General features: G+C 35.4%; 1 protein-coding gene across 1 annotated transcript in view; it reads left to right on the top strand.

Moving 5' to 3' along the window:
• Positions 1-25,471, top strand: part of FSD1L (fibronectin type III and SPRY domain containing 1-like) — a 69,954-nt gene that overhangs the window by 17,377 nt on the left and 27,106 nt on the right. The window contains exons 5-8 of the mRNA XM_011966359.1: positions 2,675-2,697; positions 7,670-7,791; positions 22,775-22,984; positions 24,693-24,791. Of these exons, the coding sequence (XP_011821749.1) occupies positions 2,675-2,697; positions 7,670-7,791; positions 22,775-22,984; positions 24,693-24,791 (454 nt within the window). The remainder of the gene's footprint in view (positions 1-2,674; positions 2,698-7,669; positions 7,792-22,774; positions 22,985-24,692; positions 24,792-25,471) is intronic.

The raw sequence follows: 25,471 nt of genomic DNA on the forward strand, positions 1-25,471 counted from the left end.
GGAATAGAAACTTAGAAGCTGTATAGTGTTGTGTATCTTTTGGATACCTTTCTGTTTAGAGAGAAGAATTCTAGAAAAAAAAATTTTCTAATTTAAGACATTTCTTGAAATTGGGCCCTTTCAAAGAAATGTCTTCAGAATTTGAAACTCTGCCTTCTAATCATTGCTCAGAATAACTTCTTAAACCTCTCTTGCATTTATACAATATATATGCAGTACAATTTGAACCTAAATGAAAGTGGAGCCATGGGAGTTTTCAGTTTTACCAGCTGGGTATATTCGATGTAAATGCATGGACAACAGTTTTTCCTACATTATCTGGCTTTTCATTTATTCCTTTCCTGGTTTTTCACAAACAGCATGGTACATGAAGTGATACCATAAAAGCTTTGCATGCATGCATATGTGCACACACACACTAAAAATTTTCACCTTATTAAATTTAGTAACACTTGACACAAAATTGAATCATCGTGGTCAGTTTAAAAAATGGTAATGGTCTTCATATCATTGGGTTATGCGAGGGTGATTTGTAATATTTCTCTGGGTTTGAAACCAATTAGGAAATAAGATAAAACAAAACTGATAAGAGGCCAAATAATAGTAAAAGGATGTTGGAAAAGATGGCTTTTGTTATTGGGCAAGTTTCCTGATACTAAATACCTAGAATTAGACAGACAAATTCACCCAGGCATGATCAGCAGGGGCTGCCTCAGGTGATGGGCAGGGGAAGCCACTTTCAGTGAAAGTTATGGCACAGAGGGAAAGAACAGAATATATGTTCTCTGGGGGCAAGCAAGCTGCCAGAAAAAGCAGAAGGTCCTGAGCTACTCTTTTCTAGTTTCTCCTTTCAAACCCATTATCAGATAAGTGGTATCATTTTCCTAGGAGAAATAAGGGAATGGAGATGCAAAGAGTAATCCTAGTAGTACTTGTTTCATGTCAGGTACAGAGAAGAGTCCTCTCTTTCCTTCCTTTAACACTTACATTAAAATCTTTGTTTTGTAATTCCATCTTTAATGTCAGTAATTTAAAAAATCAATATAATTAACTTTTTAAACATTTTCTCTCTCTGGTACTACAGTAGTTTTGTGACTTAAGATACATACAGATCCTACAGAATTTGTTTGCTGTAGTATGTGGGCCTTGGAAATGATTTTCGGAAACATTAAGGAGCAAAATTCATTAGAAAAGAAATAGAATGATTAATATACAAGGTCTCAACTGATTAATAGTAGTGCTGAAACTGTATAATATGCAGATCTCTTAAATCTCAGTTCTGTGTTGCCTGGGCGCGGTGGCTCACGCCTGTAATCCCAGCACTTTGGGAGGCTGAGGCGGGCGGATCACGAGGTCAGGAGATCAAGACCATTCTGGCTAACATGGTGAAACCCCGTCTCTAATAAAAATACAAAAAAAAATTGCCGGGCGTGGTGGCGGGTCCCGGTAGCTACTCAGGAGGCTGAGGCGGGAGAATGGTGTGAACCCGGGAGGCGGAGTTTGCAGTGAGCTGAGATCACGCCACTGCACTCCAGCCTGGGCGACAGAGGAAGACTCTGTCTCGAAAAGAAAAGATCTGAGTTCTGTGTTTTTGAGTAGAAAGGGTACTCAGACGAGAATGTTTTAGGATGGATATAAAAATGACCAATAATGAATAGGAACAACATTAGAACTGAAGAAGAGAGGCCACAGAAGCATTGCTACATATATCTAATTAACATTCAAATAAATTTAATAATTATTAAGTATTACTATGTCCTAAGCATTTTTGCTAGGCACTGGGGATACAGTGTTGAGCAAAACAGCCTTGTCTATGTCTGATATATTGTTAACTGTACTGGTTACTGTGGGGAAAAAAACTTTTGTTGGATATATTGTATGTAAATGTAAAAAGGACAACAGTTTTTACTTGTTTTTTATCATTTTGTATGACCATGCAACCCCAAGTAAATAGCTGAGTTCCCTTTCTGAACTTGTGCTTTCATTAAAAAAAAAAAGACAAAAGAGATATATTTAGGTTTAAGTTGGTAGCATCTATGAAATCATCATGGAGAAAGACCCAATTGCTGGAAGTATTTCTCTGGTCTCTTTGTGTCTGGATTTCTGCCATTACAACTTTCTTTGGAGTAAAGGTTTGTAGAATTGCAGCCTAGTTGTATTTGTTAGCAGGCAAGCTTTCAGAATTCCTTGCCCTATAGAGGCATATAGAGAAAACTTGGAACAACGATTATGAAGTAGTGAAAGAGATCTCCGAAGAAAAAGTAGAGAGTAAATCTGACATGTACAAGAAAACCATGAAGGAAGTTGTCCCATGAAGGAGGTTGGTTGCTCTAGTTGATGAGTATCAGACTGAATGAAAGTGGAGGTGTGTTTTGATAATATGAAGGTAAGAAAAAAACATTTATAGTCACCTGGAATTTGTTTGAAGTGTTAAATTTTTCTCCTAAAAGTTGATTTTTATGGGGTCTGGATTTTCTACTGTAATTCTACTATAACATCACATGAAAGCTTATGTGAACTATACACATAAATTTTCTATAGTTTGTGTTTTGGTGAATATGAACTAATCTATTGCAGGGTTTATATCCTAACTTTTCTTGCATGTCACTGCCATTGAAACTTGCATGAAAAGCACTAACTTGCCTTCTTTCTCTTCTCCCTGATTGGCTCCAAGGCTGCCAGACAGATCAAGGATAGGTATGGTATAAAACACATTTTTACTTAAGAATCGTTATTGAAGTCAGAAATGAAATTCAGAAATAGTTTTTAAATTAAAATTGTGTTAGTTAAGATAAAAATACCCAATGACCAAGTACAGAATAAAATGTCCCCTGTATATTTTCTTCGAATAACCATTGTATGAATAAGATTTTTTAAAAGCATAGTTGTGGATAATTATGTGCTTCAGAAGAATTTCATTTCTGGTATAGTAATATAGTTAGTTTTAGTTTTAGAACAGTTCTTAATTAGCTGTACTAATGAAGAGGGAACTATTTTAAATAACTTAAAAATATATACTCCTGGAATGTGTTTTTTGTTAAATTTAAATATAAGTGGGTCTTATTTTCTGTGAACTCACTCATTTTAAGTAGTCCTCAAGAACTAAAGCTCTCCTGTTTCACTGCCCTCCTGTTTAACACCTTTGTATTCTCATTCCATCCTGTTCCTGGTGCCATCTCTTTCTATTTCTAATGCCACCACTATCTGGTTTATATTCTATGGGAAGAGAAAATTAAAGATAATTATTAAAGGTTGTGACTTAAAAGGTCTTTCTTATTGATAAAGCCAGGCTTAACAAAAGAAATTTAGTATTTGTAATGAACATAGAGTGCTAAAGGAGTTGCTAGCAACATTTGGATCGCATTAACACAGACGGAACAGTTTGGATCTGCCTGTCTAGTCACTGAGTGTTGTCTGTATTGAGATTATAACAAGTTTTTTCATTTGAGGATCATGAGATTTTCTGAAAGGCACAGCTCTTCAAAGTACCACTCCAAATCCTAGGTTAAATTATTCTTCAGATAATTCACAAAAATTTTCATTATAGATTATGTGAAAAACAGTGCCTCTATTGTTAATCTTGGCTGAAAATTTTACTTCTGTGTTTCTCTCTCTCTTTTTTTTGAGGCAGAGTCTCACTGTAGCACCCAGACTGGAGTGTAGTGGTGCGAACTTGGCTCACCGCAACCTCTTCCTCCTGGGCTCAAGTGATCCTCCGCCTCAGCCTCCTGAGTAGGTGGTACTACAGGCATGTGCCACCACATCCAGCTAATTTTTGTATTTTTTGTAGAGACGGGGTCTTGCTATTTTGCCCAGGCTGGTCTGGAACACCTAAGCTCAAGCGATCTACCCGACTTGGCCTCCCAAAGCGCTGGGATTACAGGCGTGAGCCATTGTGCCTGGTCCTATATTAGTTTTTGTAGTTTTTATATATTTTACATCAGGCAGTAGCTAAACACATGGATCACTCTTATAAATCCTGAATCTAGAAGGATGATTGTGAAAGTTTGAAGGTGAAAAATACTAGCGGTGTGAGGAATGGATGGTAGGTAGGTCAGTTTTGTGGATAAGGTAGATTTGGGTTGTGTCTGGAAATTGCTATGAGTCATCCATCTTCCTCCCTGGGTATATTATACTTACTGTTTAGCTACCTATCCCACTACATCCTGTTTTCGTTCCTAATTAGAAGTTACTTCCTTATCATGACCTTGCAAAATTTCTCCTTTTTTTCAAGATTCTGTATGGCTCTTGGCATCACAGAATTTTGTCTGTATCCTTGAACTGTTTCTCTTTGCCCAGAGTTGTTTATCAGGATTTAATTTTATGACCAATTTCAGTGGCTGTGTTCTTTACTGAAGCTTGGGTTTTTTGCCTCTTCTAAGCCAGCCTCTTGACTTGATTTCATTAGTATCCAGGTGATCTCAGGAATTAGGGTTCAGGCAAACTCCTGTGTGTGTGTGTGTGTGTGTCTGTGTGTGTGTTTGCATGTTTGTGTGTTCAAACCCTATAGCATTTTTGTGGTCCCCTGCAACATTTTTACTTCCTGCCTGAGGAACATTTCTGAGTCTCAACTTAATTTTTTTTTTGAGTCTTGCTCTGTTGCCCAGGCTACGGTGCAGTGGCGCAATATTGGCTCACTGCAGCCTCTGCCTCTTGGGTTCAAGCGATTCTCTTGCCTCAGCCTCCCAAGTAGCTGGGATTACATGCACCTGCCACCACACCCAGCTAATTTGTGTGTGTGTGTGTATGTGTGTGTGTTTGTGTTTGTGGAGATGGGGTTTCACCATGTTGGCCAGACTGGTCTCGAACCCCTGACCTCAAGTGATCTGCCCACTTCTGCCTCCCAAAGTGCTGGGATTATAGGTGTGAGCCACTGTGCCCGGCCCTTCAACTTAATTTTTAAAATTTTGATATTTAGCTTTGTAATGTTCAGGTTTCTCCGATGTAGTTTTTGGTACTCCCCAAAAGTGAGCTTTTAGAATTCCATTACCATTTAAAATATAAAAATAATTTAAACATATAGTCATAATAAAATGACTACTTTAGCTATTTTCACCAAGTAAAGAAAGGATTTTTCTTTTTTTTGGGCGGGGACAGAGTCTTGCTCCATCACCCAAGCTGGAGTGCAGTGGCACAATCACAGCTTACTGCAGCCTGGACCTCCCTGGCTTAAGGGGCCCTCCCTCCTCTGCCACCTGAGCAGCTGGGACTGCAGGCACATGCCACTGTGCCCAGTTAATTTTTTGGTATCTTTTGTAGAGACAGGGTTTTGCCATGTTGCCTAGGCTGGTCTCAAACTCCTGGGCTCAAGCCGTCCTCGCCCCAGCCTTCCGAAGTGCTGGGGTTACAGATATGAGCCACCATGCCTGCCCTAGGATTATCTTTTTATAAGGGCATAGATGGACTTTAAGGGAGAATGTGTAACATATCTGAGCAAGGAATCAAATATAAAAAATGAAAATATCTGTGAAAACTCATTATTTATCATTTGCTACGGTAAAAGTTACGCAGAGGAACAGCAGGATTAAGAGAAAACTGAGGATAGAAATAAGATAATAGCGCATCTCTACAACTTTATAGAATCACTGGCGTGTACTTCTGGGGACTTAATAATATTGGAATATGATTAGTTGAGGTATATTGCAGGAGTTATTGGTTCTTGAAAGAGAGGAGTTATGAAAGAATCAAGTTAATTAGGTAGTTTGAGGAAATTAAAACTATGTTTTGTAGTTATTTTCTCTTTGCAAAAATCAGGAGCAAAGGATCCTTGAATTTACCTTATGCTAGTAGAAATGAACTAAGAAAATCAAGGGGAATTAAAACATACCTAGCCTCAAGGATCCTGTGGTATAGAGAATTATCTAATGAATTTTAGATATTTAGTTTGGGCTTTGAGGCACATGTCTAAATACATGCAGTTAAAGTTTAATCTTCTGAAAGATTGTAGCATTGTTGCCCATCTAAATTGATTCATGGAAACTTAAGTTTTCATTGTCTAGAAAATAAGAGTTGTTCTTGTTTTTTTTTTTTTTTAAAGCTTTGATAAGCCTTTCTAATGCATTTATGGGGCATATTCTTTTTCTTTGATGTCATGGTGATTGAATCAAATCTTACAGGTTTAAGGTTTTAAGTTCTCTAAAATACTTTCAGATTTTTTTCTCAATATTTCTCAGTGAACATTTTAATATTTAGTCAGGTTTTGAATGAACCAAGTAGGTTCTAACCTATTCACTGATTCAGTGAGCATTTATTAAGTACATATCTGACTGTAGCTCTTTCAGATGTCCTTGAATCAAAAAATACTTGGGGCTGTAAAGAATAACATATATAGGACTTAGTATTTGTTCCTTTTTATTGAAGTTGTATTATTTGAGAGACAAACAGCTGAGCATAATATGCATGAAATAATCAGAATTATACTTGGCATATAGTAAGCCTTCAGTCAGTGTGAATTCCCTTTGCTGTAAATTATATTTCAGTATAGCACTTTCTTCTTGATAAACACATCAACTGTTGTTTACTCATTGTTACTATTAAATTATTACTAGTTTTGAAATGAAGTGAAATAAATACACAAACAGTTTGACATTTTTCATCCTAAAATAAGTGAATATAGCAAGTTTGACATCTTTCATTTCATTAACTTCTTGTGTAGATTTGGCAGATCCAATTGATTTGGCAGATCCAATTGACTAGGCCTAGTATTCCCCTTGTCCCACCAGCTCTGTTTCCTTCCCCTTCCAAATTGTGTACTAGGAGGACAGTGTTCACCTGTAGTACTTCTGATCATTCTTGAACCAAAGATAGTAAGGGGCTTACTTTGTGATACTCATGGAAATGTATTGGAATATGAAAAATTGAAATTAGAGATAAAATTACAAATTAATAGGATTAGAGGATTTCTTTTAATCTCCGGTTTTAATGGACTATAGACTCTCTGTACTTTGGATAAAGTGACTTTATTCTTTTTGTTTTTTCCCTCCACATTCATCTAGTAAATGTTTATTGGATTCCTATTATTTCCATGGCATATAGTTTTTCACAGGGCTGTTTCTTATAGTAGGCTTCCCTGTAGCTGATGTTGATAGATCAGAGTGACACCTAGTATGGTATTCATTGATAATGATTTCACTTCTCTCCTTTCTTATCCATGGCCTATCTTTAGCAACTACCAAACTATACAATATTAGGTCAATCTACCTCTACTCTTATTTGAGGGTACATGGAGTAGCTCTTGTTACTAGGGAGAGTGTTTGAATCAGGGTGTGATTCAAATGAATATAAATGAATTTAAGTTCATTATCTGGCATATGAAAAGGAGTAAGGCTGGCATCAGGAAGTCATTAAGATTGAGTGTACAGAGGTTCAGATGAGTGTTGAGTCTGGTAAAGATTATTTTTATTGGATACTTGTTATGTTATTTGTATATATGCAATTTAATAAAAATTGGGAGGAAAGTTGCTAACCAGTTGTCTTAAATGTCTTTAAAAAGACATTTTGTAGTTTTTTATTTAGTTAATTTTGAAGACTAAGAGCAAATTTCTATTTCACTTTTATTAGAGTCTCTGAAATTATTAGTGATATAATTTGTATTTTCATTTTATAAATTAAATATGATTTGATACTTCCTATTCCTTTATTTTAAAAAGTATGTTTGTGTTTACCATAGAGTCACAATGGCTTCAGCCTTTCGCCTTTCTTTGAAACCAAAGGTCAGTGACAACATGACTCATTTAATGGTGGATTTCTCACAGGAAAGACAGATGCTGCAAACTTTGAAGTTTTTGCCAGGTAAATACATGTACTACATGTAAAGTTTTGTATAAAAACTCTTTTTTTCTACAAGATTTTTTTGCAATGAACATTGGTATGTAAATATTAAGGAAGTACAGTGTGATTTTTTTTTTTCACTCAGCTAAGGAATAATTAAATTTGGTAGTTTTTTTTATTTTTAGAGATTTTATTGGTAGTAAAAATTGCATTTTAAGAATCCTATCAAGGGATCTCTTATTGTTAGCTTGGCAGAGGGAAGCAGTATGGTGTGATGGTTAGCAGTGGGTCTCAAGGCCAGACTTCTTAGGTTTGAATCCTGTTGCTTACTTGCCATGTCATCTTGAACAATTTACTTAACTTCCTTCATTTTTAACATCTTTAAAATGTGATGATATTCTTCTAGGGTGTTTATAAGGATTAAATAAATTGATACCTCTAAAATATTTATAATAGTACCTGCACATAGTTAAAATTCAGTGAATGTTAGGTATTATTATTATTATTATTGTTGTGGTTGTGGCTCAGATGGAACTTTATCTTCAGTATATGTTAACATTGTTTTATTAAAGTATTAATACGAGGATATTGCAGTAGCCAAAACTATTTGTGATTGAGTCCCAAAGTATTCACTTATATGAAAGAACCAATTAAGAACCAATCTTAATCTGTTTTGTGTTGCCATAGCAGAAGGCCTGAGACTGGGTAATTTATAAAGAAAAGAGGTTCTCTAGGCTGAGAAGTTCAAGACTGGGCAGCAGTGTCTGGCACCTTCTGGTGATAGCCTCATGCTATGTCAAAACATGATGGAGCACAGAAGGGGAACCAGACACATGCAAAAAAGGCAAAACAAGAGAGGCAACCTCATTTCGTAAGCACCTTTTTTCACGGGAACGAATCCATTTTTATGAGAACTAACCCAGTCTTTTGAGAAAGACATTAATCCATTGTAATGACCTAATCACCTCTTAAAAGCGCCACCTTCCAACACTGCCATATTGGTGATCAAACTTCAACATGAGTTTGCTGGGGACAAGTCAGGAATATGACTTACAACCTTTTGGTTAGGTTTTTTTGTTTTTTTGTTTTGTTTTTTTTGCATCACGTTGCTGATAACTAAAACTATTTAGATATGGTGATTTGAGGGATCAAGGAATTCTTGAAAGTGACATGTTTTTCTTACAAGTACTTTTGTTTTGGAGGCTAGCTATTTTTGAATAGAGAATGTTGATTATATGGAACCATTCTTTTTTTCCTTGAATATATGGTCAGGGACTTTAAAATATGATTGGAAAAACAAGTTAGTAATTCTAACACTATAATGGAACCTAGGAAGGGTAGCACAAGTGAAATACTAATTTGTGTGATACAGATTAGAAGTTCTAGAGGAGTCCATAAAAGGAAAAGATGAGAGAAGGAACTGTAGTTGTAGAGGAAGAAAGTGTACTTGTCATTGGCTATTTACCTAAACACTGGCCTTTCAGAATTTCTATATTTTCATTCACAAGGCTCTACTTGAGAGTGAAACTGATATTAAAGCAGGAATAAACATTTTTAAAAGTTTTTTGATTACCATATAATTTAAAATGGTTTGTTTTTTTCATTCTGACATGTAGAATTTCATTGGTAAGAACCTGGATTTTATTTTAGTTTTGAAAATTTGAGGTGGCACAGGTTACCAGTTAACTGAGGTTTTACTTTTCAGTAGAACACTCTTACGTTCACTTGTGGGAGATAGGGACTTAAATTTCAGACTAGGGAATATATCTCCAAATGTGAGCTTTCTTAAGAAAGGAAAATAGGAAATATGTTTAGAAGTCACATTAACCATATGTCTCTACTTACCACCAGTATGACTCTAAAACTTCAGAATTTCACCCTTCTTCATATAGCTATCAGATGTAGAACATTCTTAATATAATTTCCATCTGAGTGGAGAGCAAAGAAAAATTTCAGCAACCTAGAGAGGAAAGTTGTTCTTTCCCGCTTATCTGTTTACATATTAAAGTTACTTTAGTATTTTTGTTGGAAAAAGGAATATATGCATGTGATAAACAGTTGAAGTCGTACGAAAGAGTATAAAGTAGCCCTCTCATCTCAGACTGCCAGTTTTCTTCCCTTGGAGCTACCACTGTTAACTAGCATGTGCTTATCTTTCTAGAAACAGTCTGTGCCTTTGTAAAAGTATCATCATATAGACAGAATCATGTAATTGGTAACTTTTGGTGATTTCATGTGATTAAAGCTAACATACAATTCACCTCCTTTAAAAAGGTGGAAGCACATAGTACAGCAAGAACTCAAAGGAAGCATACATATACACTGTTATATAATTTTGCTTTGCCACTTAACAGCATGTTGGAGTTCATTCCAGATCACTGTACATCTACTTTATTTTTTTTTTCATGACTAGATAGTAGGAATGTAATTAGTTCTGGATGAGTATTTAGGTTTGTAGTCTTTTTATTAGAAACAATGCTGAAATGATCAAATACTTGTATATATTTACAGAGAGGTGACACTATCTCTTGAGGACAAATTCCTGGAAGTGGAAGTGCATGTTTATTTTAAATTTGAGTAGATTTTAAGTTGTCAAAGAGATTTCACAGTTTATATGTACTAGAAAATATTTGAATGCATGTATTGTTATACTGCTGCAAACACTACTGTCAGGTCTTTTTTTTCCTATTCTAATAGGTGACAAATATATTGTGATTGCTTTAATTTTCATTTCTTTAAGTATGAATGAGTTTTTGCCTTTGTCATATTTTCATAAGCCACTTTAAAAATGAGCTCCCTATTTATGAATTTTGTCAAATTTTCATGGGATTGTTAGTCTTTTTATTAATGAAATATGGGATAGGACCTTTTAATACATTAAGGAAGTCAACCTTTGTCCTATGTGGTATATATCCTTGCTCACCTTGATCATTTGCCTGTTTAATTTATGGTGATTTTTTTTCCTAGCAAAATTTTTAATTTTAGTGCAGTCAAATACATCACACTTTTTTTTTTGTGACTCTTAGATTTTATAAAGGTCTTACTTAGAAAGACTTTCGCTATTGCAAGATTGTAAAAATACACATATTTTCTTATATTTGCAGCTTTTTAAAAATAAACTTTAGTTTTAGAGCGGTTTTAAGTTTACAGTAAAGTTGAATGAAAGGTATGGAGATTTCTCATACACCTTCACACATGCATAGCCTTCTTCACTATCAACGTCTCCCACCAGAGTGGTATATTTATTACAATTGATGAATCTAAACTGACACATCATTATCACCCAAAAATCTATAGTTTACATTGGGGGTTCCCTCCTGGTATTGTACATTTTATGGGTTTGGGCAGATGTATACTGACATGTATCCACCATTGTATTATCATACAGAGTATTTTCACTGCTCAAAAAATCTTCTGTGCCCCACATTTTCATCGTTCCTTACCCCCAATCCATGGCAACCACTGATCTATTTACTCTCTCCATAGTTTTGCCTTTTCCAGAATCTTGTATAGTTGGAATCATATAGTAAATAGCCTTTTCACATTGCTTTCTTTCACTTAGTAATATGCATGTAAGTTTCCTCCATGTATGTTGATGACCTGATAGCTCATTTCTTTTTAGCATGGAATAATAGTCCATTGTCTGAATGCACCATGGTTTATTGGTTTATTCATTCATACACTGAAGCACATCTTGGTTACTTCCAAGTTTGAGCAGTTATGAATAAGGCTACTATAACCATCTGTATGCACATTTTTGTGTAGACATAAGTTTTCAACTCCTTTGGATAAATGCCAGTTACTGAATAGTATGGTAAAAGTTTGTTTAATTTTATAGAAAACTACCAAACTGTCTTCCTAAGTGTCTGTACGATTTTGCATTCCCACAAGCAATGAATAGAATTCTGTTGCTCCACATTTTTACCAATTGGTGGCATTGTGGTATTTTATTGTTTTTTAAAATTTCAGTTTCCCTAATGACATATTATGTGAAGGATCTTTTTATATACTTACTGTTTGTATGTCTTCTTTGGTGAGATGTCTGTAAGGTCTTCGGCCTATTTTTTTTACATTGGGTTGTTTCTTTTCTTATTGTTGAATATTAAGAGTTCTTTGGGCTGGGCGGGTGGCTCATGCCTGTAATCTCAGCACTTTGGGAGGCTGAGGCAGGTGGATCACAAGGTCAGGACATCGAGACCATCCTGGCTAACATGGTGAAACCTCATCTCTACTAAAAATACAAAAAATTAGCTGGGCATGGTAGTGGGTGCTTGTAGTCCCAGCTACTCGGGAGGCTGAGGCAGAAGAATGGGGTGAACCTGGGACGCGAGCTTGTAGTGAGCGGAGATCGCGCCACTGCACTCCAGCCTGGGCGACAGAGCGAGAAAAAGAAAAGGAGTTCTTTGTAGTCCTTATCAGATGTTTCTTTTGCAGATATTGTCTCACCGTCTGGCTTTTTTTCGCCTTGAATGATGTCTTTTACAGAGCAAGATTTTTAATTTTAGTAATAATGTTTAGTCTATCTTAATTCTTTCATGAAGCATGCCTTTGGTTCCTTTGATCTATTTGTCTCTTCTTTAACCCACACCACATCTTGGTGACTAGCTTTTTTTTTTTTTTGAGATGGAGTGTCACTCTGTCACCCAGGCTGGAGTGCAGTGGCGTGATCTTCACTCACTGCAAGCTCCGCCTCCCATAGTATGTCTGAGAATTGACTAGTTTCAGTCTTCTAACTTTGATCTTCTTTTTCAGTATTGTGTTGCCTTTATCTGGATCCTTTGCCTTTCCGTATAAACTTTAGAGCCATCTTATTGATATCCACAAAATAGCTTCCTGGGATTATGATTGGGATTGCATTCAATCTGTAGATCAAGTTGGGAATAAGTGACATCTTAAGAAAATTGAGTATTTCTATCCATAAACATGGAATATCTCTAATTTAGTTCTTTGATTTCTTTCATTATACTTTTGTAGTTTTCTTCATACAAACATGGAACATATTTTGTTAGATCTATATCAAAAGATTTCATTTTAGGGGTGCTGCTGTAAATGGTACTGTGTTTTAATTTCAAATTCCACTGGTTCATTTCTGGTGTACAGGAGAGTGGTGGAATTTTGTATATTAACCTTGTATCCTGCAGCCTTGCTGTAATCACTTATTAGTTTCAGGAGTTTTTTGTTGGTTCTTTTGGATTTTCTACCTAGATGATCATGTCATTTGTTAACAAAGACAGTTTTATTTCTTCCCAATCTGAATACCTTGTATTGTCATACTGCATTACCTAGGACTTCCAGTACTATGTTGGAAGCAGTGGAAATAGGGGGATCCTTGCCTTGTTTCTGAACTTAGTGGAAAAATTTTGAGTTTCTCCCCATTAAGTATGGTGTTAGCTGTAAGTTTTTTTGTAGCTATTTCTTAACAAGTTGAGTTGAGGAAGTTCACTTCTGTTCCTATTTCACTGAGAGGTTTTATTTCGAATGAGTGTTGGAATTTGTGAAATGCATTTTTTGGCATCTATTTATATGATTATGAGATTTTTCTTTTTAAGCCTATTGATGTGATGGGTTACATTGATTTTTCAAATGTTGAACCAGCCTGCATACTTGTAATAAACACCAGTTGGTCAAGGGTGTAATTCTTTTTGTTAATTGTTGGATTTGATTTACTAATATTTTGTTGAGGATTTTTCACATCTAATTTATGAGATATACTAGTTTGTAGTTTTCTTTTGCAGTAATATCTTTGTCAGTTTTGGTATTAGGGTAATGCTGGCCTCATAGAATGAGTTAGGAAGTATTCTCTCTATTTTTCTCTTCCTCAAGAGATTGTAGAGAGTTAGTATACTTTTGTCCTGAGAAGTATGGTAGAATTCACCAGTGAACACTTTTATGCCTGGTGCTTTCTGTTTTGGAAAGTTATTAATATCGATTCAATCTATTCAGATTGTCTATTTTCCTTCTGTGGGTTTTGGCAGATTGTGTCTTTCATAGAATTGTTCCTTTCATTTAGGTTATCACATTTGTGGACATAGAGTTGTTCATAGAATTCCTTGATTAGCTTTTTAATGTCCATGGGATCTGTGGTGATGCCCCCTCTTTCATTTTTGATATTAGTTATTTGTGTCCTTTCTTTTCTTAGTCTGACTGGAGGTTTATTGATTCCATTGATCTTTCAAAGAACCAGGTTTTGCTTTCATGACTTTTTTTCCTTTGATTTCCCTCTTTTCAGTCATTGATTTCTGTTCTTGTTTTTTTGTTTGTTTTTAGAGATAGAGTCTTGCTCTGTTGCCCATGCTGGAGTGCAGTTATGTAATCATAGCTCGCTGCAGCCTTGAACTCCTGGGCTCAAGGGATCTTCCTGCCATAGCCTCCTGAATAGTTAGGACTACAGGCATGTGCTACCATGCCCAGCTAATTTAATTTTTTTTTTGTAGAGAGGGGGTCTTACTGTGTTGCCTAGGCTGGTCTTAAATCCCTGGCCTCAAGTGATCTTCCCACCTGAGGCTTCTAAAGCACTGGGACTACAGGTGTGACTACCACACCCGACCTGATTTTTGTTCTAATTTTCATTATTTCTTTTCTGCTTGCTTTGGCTTTATTATTATTATTATTATTATTATTATTATTATTTTTAGTTTACCGAGATGGAAGCTTAAATTATTGGTTTTAGATCTTCTTTTCTAATATAATCATTTGTCAGTCGTGGGGATACATTCTAAGAAATGTGATGTTTGGCAATTTTGTCATTGTGCAAATATCATAGAGTGTACTTACCCAAACCGAGACGGTATAGTCTACTACACATCTAGACTATGTTATATAGCAGATTGCTCCTAGGCTACAGACCTGTACAGCATGTTACTGTACTGCATACTGTAAGCAGTTGTAACACAATGATAATGATTTGTATATCTAAACATACCTAAACTTAGAAAAAAATACAATCAAAATATGGATTGTAATTTTATGGGACCACTTTTGTATATGTGGTCTGTCATTGACCAAAATGTTGTTTTGTGGCTTATGGCTCATGACCATATGTGCATGCAGTGTTATAATTTCCCTCTAAGCACTATTTTCATTGCATTCAACAAATTTTGATAAGTTGTGTTTTCATTTTCATTTGGTTCAAAATATTTAAAAATTCCTCTTGAGATTTATTATTTGAGTATGTGTTGTTTAGAAGTGTAGTGTTTTTTTTGTTTGGTTGGTTGGTTGTGTTTTTTTTGTTTTTTTTTTTTTTGTTTTTTTTTTGAGACAGTCTTGCTCTGTTGCCCAGGCTAGTGCAGTGGCGTGATCTTGGCTAACTACAACCTCTGCCTGCCAGGTTCAGACAGTTCTTCTGCCTCAGTCTCCGGAGTAGCTGGGACTATAGCATACCCTGCTAATTTTTATATTTTTAGTAGAGGTGGGGTTTCGCCATGTTGGCTAGGCTGGTCTTGAACTCCTCATCTCAGGTGATCCGCCCCCGCCCCAAAGTGCAAAGATTACAGGCATGAGCCACCGCGCCTGGCTAGAAGTGGGTTGTTTAATCTCAAAGTATTTTGGGACTTTCCAGCTATATATCTTTTTCTGTTAAGTGATTTCTAATTTAATCATTGCATGATTTGTATGCTTTTGAATTTGTTAATGTGTGTTTTATGGCCTAGAATGTAGTCTTTATCTTGGCAAATGTTCCATAGGAGCTTGAGAAGAATGTGTATTCTGCCATTGTTGGATGAAGTAGTCTGTAGATATCAATTATATGCAGTTGATTGATGGTTGTTGAGTTCAACTATGTACTTAGTGATTTTCTGCCTCTCTCCCATCACTTGTATCATTGCTGTCATTTATTTCATTTACGCAACAGTGTATATAAGCACATATATATACCACACACATTCAAATAAATAGTTGCTCTTATTGTTTTGAATTGTTACTGGTTAGATCAGTCAAGAATAAGAAAAATACGTTTTTATTTTACCTTCACTTATCCTTCTCCAGTGCTGTTTGTTTCTTTCTCTTTAAAGGACTTTTTAAAAACATTTCTTACACAGCATGTCTATTGGCAACAGATTTCCTCAATTTTTATTTGTCTGAGAGAGTTTTTATTTCTCCTTCACTACGGAAGGATAATTTCAAGGTATACAGAATTGCTCCCCTATAGGTAAGGTCCCCTCCTCCGCCCCCACCTGGCGTCTTTCAAGTGTTTTCCTTGTCTTTGATTTTCTGTGGTCTGAATATATGCCTAGATATGGTTTTTGTTTGTGTATGGCAGGGAGCATTTATTTTCGTTGATGTTCCCTGAGCATCCTAGATCTGTAGTTTGGTGTCTGACATTAATTTGGAAATTTCTCAGTCATTATTGTTTCAAATATATCTTCTGTTCCTTTCTGTCGTCTCCTTCTGTAATTTCCATTATACATATTTACTCCTTTTGTACTTCCACAGTAAATTTTGGATATTATATTCTGTGGGTTTTCTTCCAATCTTTTTTGTCTTTGCTGTTTCATCTTGCAGGTTTCTATTGAGAGAGCCTCAAACTCAAAAGATTCTTTCCAGTCAGCTATTAAGTCCATTAAATTATTCTTAATTTATGGTACAGTGTTTTTTTCTTTGTGTTTGTTTCTTACAATTTCTAACTCTCCACTTATATTGCCTATCTGTTCTTTTATGCTGTTTCCTTTCTCCATTTTATGCTGTCTGCTCTCTCCGTGAGAGCCCTGAGAATATTATAACTGTCTTTAATTATTGGTCTGATAATTCCAGCATCTCTGCCATATCTGAGTCTTATAATTTTTTCTTGATAACCCGACATGTATTGGGTTAAAGAAGCTGATGTAAACAGGCCTTTATTAATGTGGTAGTAAGGTGTGTGGGAGGGGAAGCATTCTGTAGCACTGTAATTAGGTCTCAGTCTTTTGGTGAGCCTGTGCCTCTGGACTGTGAACTTCACAAGGGACTTCTCAGTTTTCCCCACTCCTCACTCCTGGATTTTTCGGTAGAACAGAATGGTTGGAATGGCCTGGGGTTGGTTTGGGTATTTCCCTTTGCCCGCATGGAGTAGCTGATTGGAGTTGGATATTTCCCTTTCCCCAGGTCACTTAGGCTCTGATAAAACCTCGACAGATTAGACTATGATTAAATAGTTTCTCTTAAGGGAACAGAAGCTCTGATGTATTTCAAAATACTTCCTTTTCTTCTCCCCCTGCTGTGGAAGCATAAGGGGATTTTTCTCCGTTAGTTATTCATGGTGGGAACCTGGTAAGCTCCTGGAGGTAAAACTCACAAATGTGTGGGGACACTCCTGTAACTGGTCTCCTTTGAGTTGGACTCTCAGACATCCTGCTGTACTCCTTAAGTAAGTACAATTTCAATTAATATTTAAATAAAAATGTGGCCAAGGGATTATAATCTCAAGCATTTGAGATAGTTTATTTCCCTTTCATTTCCAAATGGAGTTTTATGGAGAAAACTCAGCTTAGTAATATCAGAAAGGCTTTTCTAATAGCCACAACTGACTATGACAAGAACAATTTTAGGAAATAGTAACTTTTCCCATCACTAAAATAATTCAGTAAGAAGCTTGACAATAGCTTGAAGCCAGTGTTGTAAAGGGAATCCATTCATCAGAAGATATTGTCCAGTGCTTCTCAAACTTTAAAGTGCATGCAAATGAACTGCAGATTCTGATTCAAGAGTCTTAGTGTTGGACTTGAGGTAACTTAAGGTTATTTTTACACACATTCAAGGTGAGAAGCACTGTCTTATTTATAAAAGCTCAGCCATGCAATACAATAAAATTGTTTTATGCTGGAATTTTTTTTTTTTTTTTTTTTTTTTTTTTTTTGCTATGGTAGAATCCCTCCAGAGTATAGTAGTTATATGGTAGTTATAACAGTCTATGGTAGTATATGAGTCCTCTTCTTTTTCTATTTGAAATTTTTGAAGTTTTTTTTTTTCAGATTTTACCCAATCTCCTGCTCTGGCTTTCATGAATTCTTTAAAGTGACATTGTTGCTTATTTCTAAAGTTCCCATCATTTACAGTTTTTTATTGTTTGAGACAGGGTATTTCTCTGTCACCCAGGCTGAAGTGCATTGGCATCATCATAGTTCACTGTAGCCTCCAACTCCTGGCTCAAGCAGTCTTTCTGCATCAGCCTCCTGAGTTGCTAGGACTACAGGTGCATGCCACCACACCCAGCTAAGTTTTAATTTTTTTTTTCTTTTTGTAGTGATAGAGGTCTCACTGTGTTGCTCAGGCTGGTCTCGAACTCCTGGCCTCAAGCCATCCTCTAGCCATGGTCTCCCAAAGTGCTGGGATTATAGGTGTGAACCACTGCACCCAGCCATCATTTCCATGTTTATATCTGTGTTCTTTTTACTGGTCATACTTAGGTCCAAAAAAGTTAGTTTACCAAACACAGACTCTACTTTCCAGGTTATCAAATTATCAGTAAGGCAAATTCAGAACTTTTCAGAGATCCTGCCTTTAGGTTCCTTTAGGTTTCCAGGTCAGTAAGGGTCCTATCATTCATCCCTTTGTGTTAGTTTTATAGATCACTCATTTCCACCTGGCCAGATAGTTTAACTTTCATATATGTTATTTTCTTTTCATTATTATTCGGATATCTTTCTGCATGTTACTGCTCTTCGATTTTATATTTTTTTGTATACTAATATATATGGTCTTAGCTTAGAGTGCCTTTCTTTAAGAATAGTAAAGGCTGTTGTCTCTAAGTCAAACTGCTTATATTTAAATCCTTTCTTCTTTAATTGTCTAGCAGTGCAATCTTGGGCAAGTTACTTTGACATCTTTGAGCCCCTAATAAAGATAATGATAATATAAAGTTTATGGTATTGTAATGGTAAGGATTAAAGTGGAAAGCACTCAATAAATCATGGCTATTGTTACTACCATTATTCTTTTTTAGTTTTCTATTTAACTTATGAAGAAAACTTTGTTTGATTGTTGCCTTTGAAATTGTATTTTTCACTTTGTATTTATCTCAAGTTCACTTTTTTACTCACACTTGGAGAATTTACATGTTGACTTACAGCAGTTGAGGCTTTAACTGTTGTTTTCTCCCCCCTTCTCAGTTTTCTCGTGTGAATAACTGATACCAATGATAACATTTTTTCCCATAATGTTTTGTGTTGTAAGTAGAGCTTTTCCCCCTAAAATCCAGTGTATATATCTTCATTTTCTGTATCTAGGTTTCCCATCACTTCTAAATTTTGACAGAGTGAAAATGCACATAGATATTACTACTACTTTGGTTTAAAAAATGACTTAAAACGCAGTCTTCTCACCCTTCCCTTCTGAGCTTTCAATGATGGCTTAACAGACCAAGAGTGTGCTTATTGTACGTCAAGTAGATTGCATGAACAGTTAAGATTTCCCCTTTTGGCAAAATGAAATATGAATTAAAAAAAACCAAGACTCCTTTTTGTGGAGGAGTTTTGTCCAGAAGGAAAACTGCAATAGGATTTTTTTTTTTTTTTTTTTTTAGACAAGGTCTTGCTGTGTCGCCCAGGCTGGAGTACAGTGGCACAACCACTGCAGCCTCAACCTCCTGGGCTTAAGCAACCCTCCTGCCTCAGCCTCCTGAGTAGCTGGAACCACAGACATGCACCACCATACCCAACTAAATTTTTCTGATTTTTTTGTAGAGATGGGGTCTCACTTTGTTGCCCTGGCTGGTCTTGAACTCCTGGGCTCAAGTGATCTTCCTGCCTCAGCCTCCTAAAGTATGAGCCACTGTGCCCAGCAGAAAAATATAATAGGTTTTAAAAATTCATGAAGGATGCATTTAAATCTCTAATTTTTAATATTCTATGGCATAAAAATTTTCTATAAGATGGAATCAAATTAACTTATAAAATGAAGAAATATCTTTATCTCTTAATTCCATAAATGCCACTATAATCTATCCTATAGTACATTATATGTAGTAATATTAGTTATGGATATACCTGAGTCTTAACAGTGGAAGTAATGATGATCAGTGATAATTACAAAGTCATTATCTACTGTTAGCCATTTTTTATGCATTGAAATTTTGACTTTATATCCTTTCTCCTTTCTAGAGCTAAGAAAAGAAATAAGTCTGGCAATGCTGATGCCACTTATCCTTTTACATTCAGATGCAGATAGAACAGTAAATTCTTCAACTAATTTCTACACTATTGCTAGTTAGTCACTGTTGCTTTATGGAAATATGTAGACAAACATGTGGATTGCTTTCCTTTCAAAGAGTTCTGCATTGCCTAAGTAATATTTTTATGTTACAAGTACACTATCTTTCATCTTCCCCTGAATGTGTAAGCCGTATTTGATGAATTGTTTTCTTACTTCTATATAGAATCTAGAGTGAACTTCCCACATGTTAGCTCCAAGTCAAGTCAACCTAAATTTGACATATCACTCTTAAATTATCTAAATATTCTTTGTCCTTCCCACGTGTCACCACTTTCTTAGTTGTTTTTTTTTTTTCTTTTTTTTCTTTTTAACCTCAGTTTTCATTTTGTTACTTGACTTTCTTTTGGGGACCATTATTCACAAGAAAGAAGAATCTGCCTGCCAGTGCAGTCTTGCTAGAATGGCAGCTGAATTGAGATGTAGATAGTAGGGTGCTAACTAGTCCTACTCACTAATTAAGTGACTTTTTTTATACCAGCCTCTCAGGACTTTCAGTTGCAGATTTATGACTCAGCAAAATTTTCACATTGCTACAGGCCATAGGCCTTTACATTTCCTTACATGTAGGCATAGCAGAGCATATTAAATTCATGAATGCCTATAGTCTCTTCTCTTGGCAGTGAATAGTCTACAATTCTTATGTTTCAGTAATAAAGACTAACAGATGTTACGTATCATAAGGACAGAAATCCTACAAGACAGATGAAGGAAACTGATGGTAATGACAAATAATAAATGCTTTTTTGGTTGTCAGTTGTCTTACTAATAAATTATATCCAATTCTAAGTATTTATTGTACAATTACACATGCAGAGTTTAACTTTGGGAAGATTCTAGTTAGTGGAAATGGATCATCCTTTCCAAGTCAAATTTTTTTCATCTTGGTGTTATTTTACTGGATTTGTTAGCGCTCATGTTACTTTGCATCTTAACTTTTATACGTAATTATTTTGTTATTGTTGTGGTTTAAAAAAATATTAGCAAAAGTCATCTCTCAGTATGTGTGGGGGACTGGTTCTAGCACCTTCGTTGAATTACCAAAATCCACAGATGCTCAAGTCCCTTGTGAAAAATGGGTATTTGCATATAACCACATATATGTACATCCTCCCATATACTTTAAGTCATCTCTAGACTACTTATAATACCTAATACAATGTAACCACTATGTCAGTAGTTGTTATATTGTAGTTTTAAACTTTTTTATTGTTGTATTGTTATTTTTATCTTTTCCAAATATTTTTTGATCCAAGGCTGATTGAATCCGTGGACACAGAGGGCCAGCTTTACTTTGTTTTTTAGAACAGGGTTATATTTGTGGAGAATTGAGCATGATAGTACAGAGAGTTACCATAAACCCACTACCTCCTTCATATACAATTTCCCCTGTTATTACTATTCTGCATTAGTGTGATACATTTGATATAATTGATGAATCAACAGTGATACATTATTAAAGTTCATATTTTATATTAGCATTTACTCTTTCTGTTAAACAGTTCTGTGGGTTCTGATAAATTTATAGTGTCTTATATTTACCTTTACGTTACCATATAGAATAATTTCACTGCCCTCACATTCCCTTCTGCTCCACCTATTCATCTCTTGTGTCCTGCAACCCTTCTATTATCACTTGTTAGTTCCAGGAATTTTATTCTTTTTTTTTTTGTTGTTGTTGTTGTTGTTGTTGTTGTTTTGTTTTTGAGACGGAGTCTCGCTCTGTTGCCCGGGCTGGAGTACAGTGGTGCGATCTTGGCTCACTGCAACCTCTGCCTCCTGGGTTCAAGCAATTCTCCTGCCTCAGCCTCATAAGTAGCTGAGATTACTGGTGCATGTCACCACGCCTGGCTAATTTTTGTATTTTTAGTAGAGATGGAGTTTCACTATGTTGGTCAGGCTGATCTTGAACTCCTGACCTCGTGATCTGCCTGCCTTGGCCTCCCAAAGTGCTGGAATTACAGGCATGAGCCAGTACCACACCTGGCCTGTTCTTTGGATTTTCTACATAGACAGTCATGTCATCCACAAAGAGTTTTATTTTTTACTTTATAAATGGTATTTTTCTTTTTTTATTGATACCATTATATAATTTTTCTGCAATTGATGGAATAGAATACATTAATTGATTTCAAATGTTTAACTAGCCTTGCATACCAGGAATAAATCTTTTGAATTCTTTTCTTTAACAATAAAATGTTTAAATCTGATACCTGCTAGACTGCATAGTTTCACCCAGTTCAGACAAGTCCATATCACTGCAGGACCATGTTCTACAGTTGTTATGTCAGTGGATCATGTGTTAATGTTAAAAAGCTATGAAATGTGTCTTTCATGGAAAAGAAATTAATGTTCATACATGTTAAATGTGGCTCATTTACTACAGTTTATTTTAATGAACTGTAGAACTCTTGGGAAAAACATTTAAAAATCCTTAAGTATTTTGCAGGGTTGGGAAACAAGATTTTAAAATACATTCAAGAGTGAAAATATACTCTTGAATTATTTTAATCATTATATTCAAAGCAATTTATTCTATTTGTTAATGTTGATTTAATTTATATGCTACAGCTATTTGAAATGTCAGATTAAAAATATAATGTGTTCAGAAGTAGCAAGTCTTTCTTGATTCCTTATCTTTAGTGTGTGTACTTTGAAAATAGTTATTTTACATTTATGGGGTATCTTTTTGCTTAATATGGTCTACTTTTGAGCAGTTCAAAAGCAGAATGAAAAAGCAGTTTGAATGATATAAATATGTCAATATTTGATTAGTGCTGTAATAAATGAGGAATGAATGAGTCTTTTTTTTTCTTCTTTGCAGTCCCCAAAGCTCCAGAGATAGATCCAGTAGAGTGTTTGGTGGCAGATAACTCTGTAACAGTAGCTTGGAGAATGCTAGAAGAAGATAATAAGATTGACCATTTTATACTGGAACATAGGAAGACTAATTTTGATGGACTTCCACGTGTAAAGGATGAGCGATGCTGGGAGATAATTGATAATATTAAGGGTACTGAATATACACTATCAGGTAACATGTCTGCATTTCAAGAATCTCATTCTCAGAAGATAAATGTATTCTTGAAAAATATTTTGAGTTACTTTAAAGGATAAAGTTTTTAAGTTTCTTTAGTCACACTGACTTTTTAGATATTCATTATGGAAGTGATTTTCTCTTGAAATATCAAGGAAACCCTTTTTTTTTTTTTTTTTTGACACAGGGTCTTGTTCTATTATCGCCCAGGCTGGAGTGCAGTGGCGGGACTTTGGCTCACTGCAACCTCTGCCTCCTGGGTTCAAGTGATTCTCCCACCTCAGCCTCCTGAGAAGCTGGGACTACAGGCACGCGCCACCACACTTAGCTAATTTTTGTATTTTTTGGTAGAGACAGGGTTTCACCATGTTGGCCAGGCTGGAAACCTTTGTTTTTATTACTTTTGGACATTTGTAACATAGTAAAACAGAATATATGTAAAATAAGTATGAAGGGATATTCTGAAAACATTATTGCAGAATAATATTTAATTTTTACCTTGGTTTTCTGACTCTTAAAAAGCTGTTGGTTTTTTAGATGTTCTCAGTAACCATTTCACTGATAATGTAAATACTGTATTTACATTATATGTAATAATGTAAATTACTGTTTTAAGATTACCTTCATGTTAATAATTAAAGAAGACCTGTGACTTGGTATAATATTAGAAATTCGTGTTGACCTTTTGAAAGCCGTTGTAAGGATGTCTCAATATATAGTGGACTTTGGATATTTGAAATGGCAAAATATTGCCTGAGTTGTCAGATGCTTATTATGCATGAGTAGTAATATTAGGAGCACCATTATTGAGCCATACCATTTGTCAGAAGATGGGCTCAAGTGTATTACATATAGTACATCTCATTTAATCAGCATGTTACATCTCATTTATCTTTACAACAACTGTGAAGTTGGCTTTATCATTTCTGTTCTACAACTAGGAAACTGAGGCTCAGTCAAGTTGTTGATGGTCCCATAGCTAGTAATTTCTAAACTACGATTTTAATCTAGACTGTACTTCAAAATGTTTGTTACTAATCTCTGCTTTACTTCCTCTTTAAATTCATTTTCACATAAAAAACAATGTTTCATAAATATAAAAATTATTTAGAGTGTTCACTTTAAATTGAATGTGTTATTATAAATTGTACCATCTCTCTTTGAGTGAAATACTACTTTTAATGAGGCCTGAAAGGGTACTTTTTAATCACTGAGTTAAAATAAAAGTTGATAAACTATATGTGTTTCTTTGAATAAAATAATAATTAAATCATGATTCCTCTTATTTTGAGCATATCACTCTTTTTTTTTTGAGATAGAGTTTCACTCTTGTTGTCCAGGCTAGAGTGCAATTGCACGATCTTGGCTCAGCGCAACCTCTGCCTCCCAGGTTCAAGTGATTCTCTTGCCTCAGCCTCTCGAGTAGCCATGCCGGCTAATTTTATATTTTTAGTAAAGATGGGGTTTCTCCATGTTGGTCAGGCTGGCCTCAAACTCCTGACCTCAGGTTCGGGAGTTAGCCTCCCAAAGTGCTGCGATTACAGGCGTGAGCCACTGTACCCGGCCACATATCACTCTTTTAACAAATTCATACTCTTCCTGAATACAGAGACACGGTACTTAATGTCTGAAGGCTCATACTCATACTTTTGGGAATAGAGTCCTTTACTGTTCATGTCTGAAAACCATGTTTTCATTTTTTCAGGCTTAAAATTTGATTCAAAGTATATGAATTTCCGAGTGCGAGCTTGTAACAAGGCTGTGGCTGGAGAGTATTCTGATCCAGTGACTCTAGAGACTAAAGGTGAGATCAGTAACTCTTTATACAGCATAAAACAAAGCTTAGCAGCTGAAGTTATTCATAACTTTGTAACAGGAAACACTTCATGTTATGCTGAATTCCTTCTCTACTTCCCCTAGCCTAGCTTTCGCAACAGTAACAATTTTAAGAAAGGGAAAATAGGACTACAGTAGTGGTTTTCATTGGGTTTTCCTATATGATTGTATTCATACAAATAAAATAGACTGAGATGATGGTATTGTATTTTCTGGTGGATGCTTGATTTATACATTTCAATATATAAATAGGTAAGTATCACCGAGATTTGCCCAGAGTTTTCCCATAGAATGGATTAGTGGGGAATCAATACTGGGGAAGTATCTGTTTAGTTCAGGTCCTCTCTGTTTTCGTGAATCTTATTGCAGCAGTTAACATTTATATAGTTTATTAATGGTTACAAAACACTTTCAATTCTTTATTAGATAATTAAAGTCATCGAGAGATCAGTATGCTAGATATTATTGATATCCATATTGCAGATGAAAAAATAGTTTTAATATATTAAAATGACTTTCCCATGATCCCTAGACCTAGTTTGGAAAGGTGTGAATAAGTATCCACTTCTGAGTTCTGTGCCATCCCTTACTATGAGCCTGGAACCTAGGTTCTTCTGGTCTCTGAGAGCAATTTGGATTTAATGAAAA

The sequence above is a fragment of the Mandrillus leucophaeus genome, unplaced genomic scaffold (assembly GCF_000951045.1).
Source record: "Mandrillus leucophaeus isolate KB7577 unplaced genomic scaffold, Mleu.le_1.0 Scaffold76, whole genome shotgun sequence".
NCBI lineage: Eukaryota > Metazoa > Chordata > Mammalia > Primates > Cercopithecidae > Mandrillus > Mandrillus leucophaeus.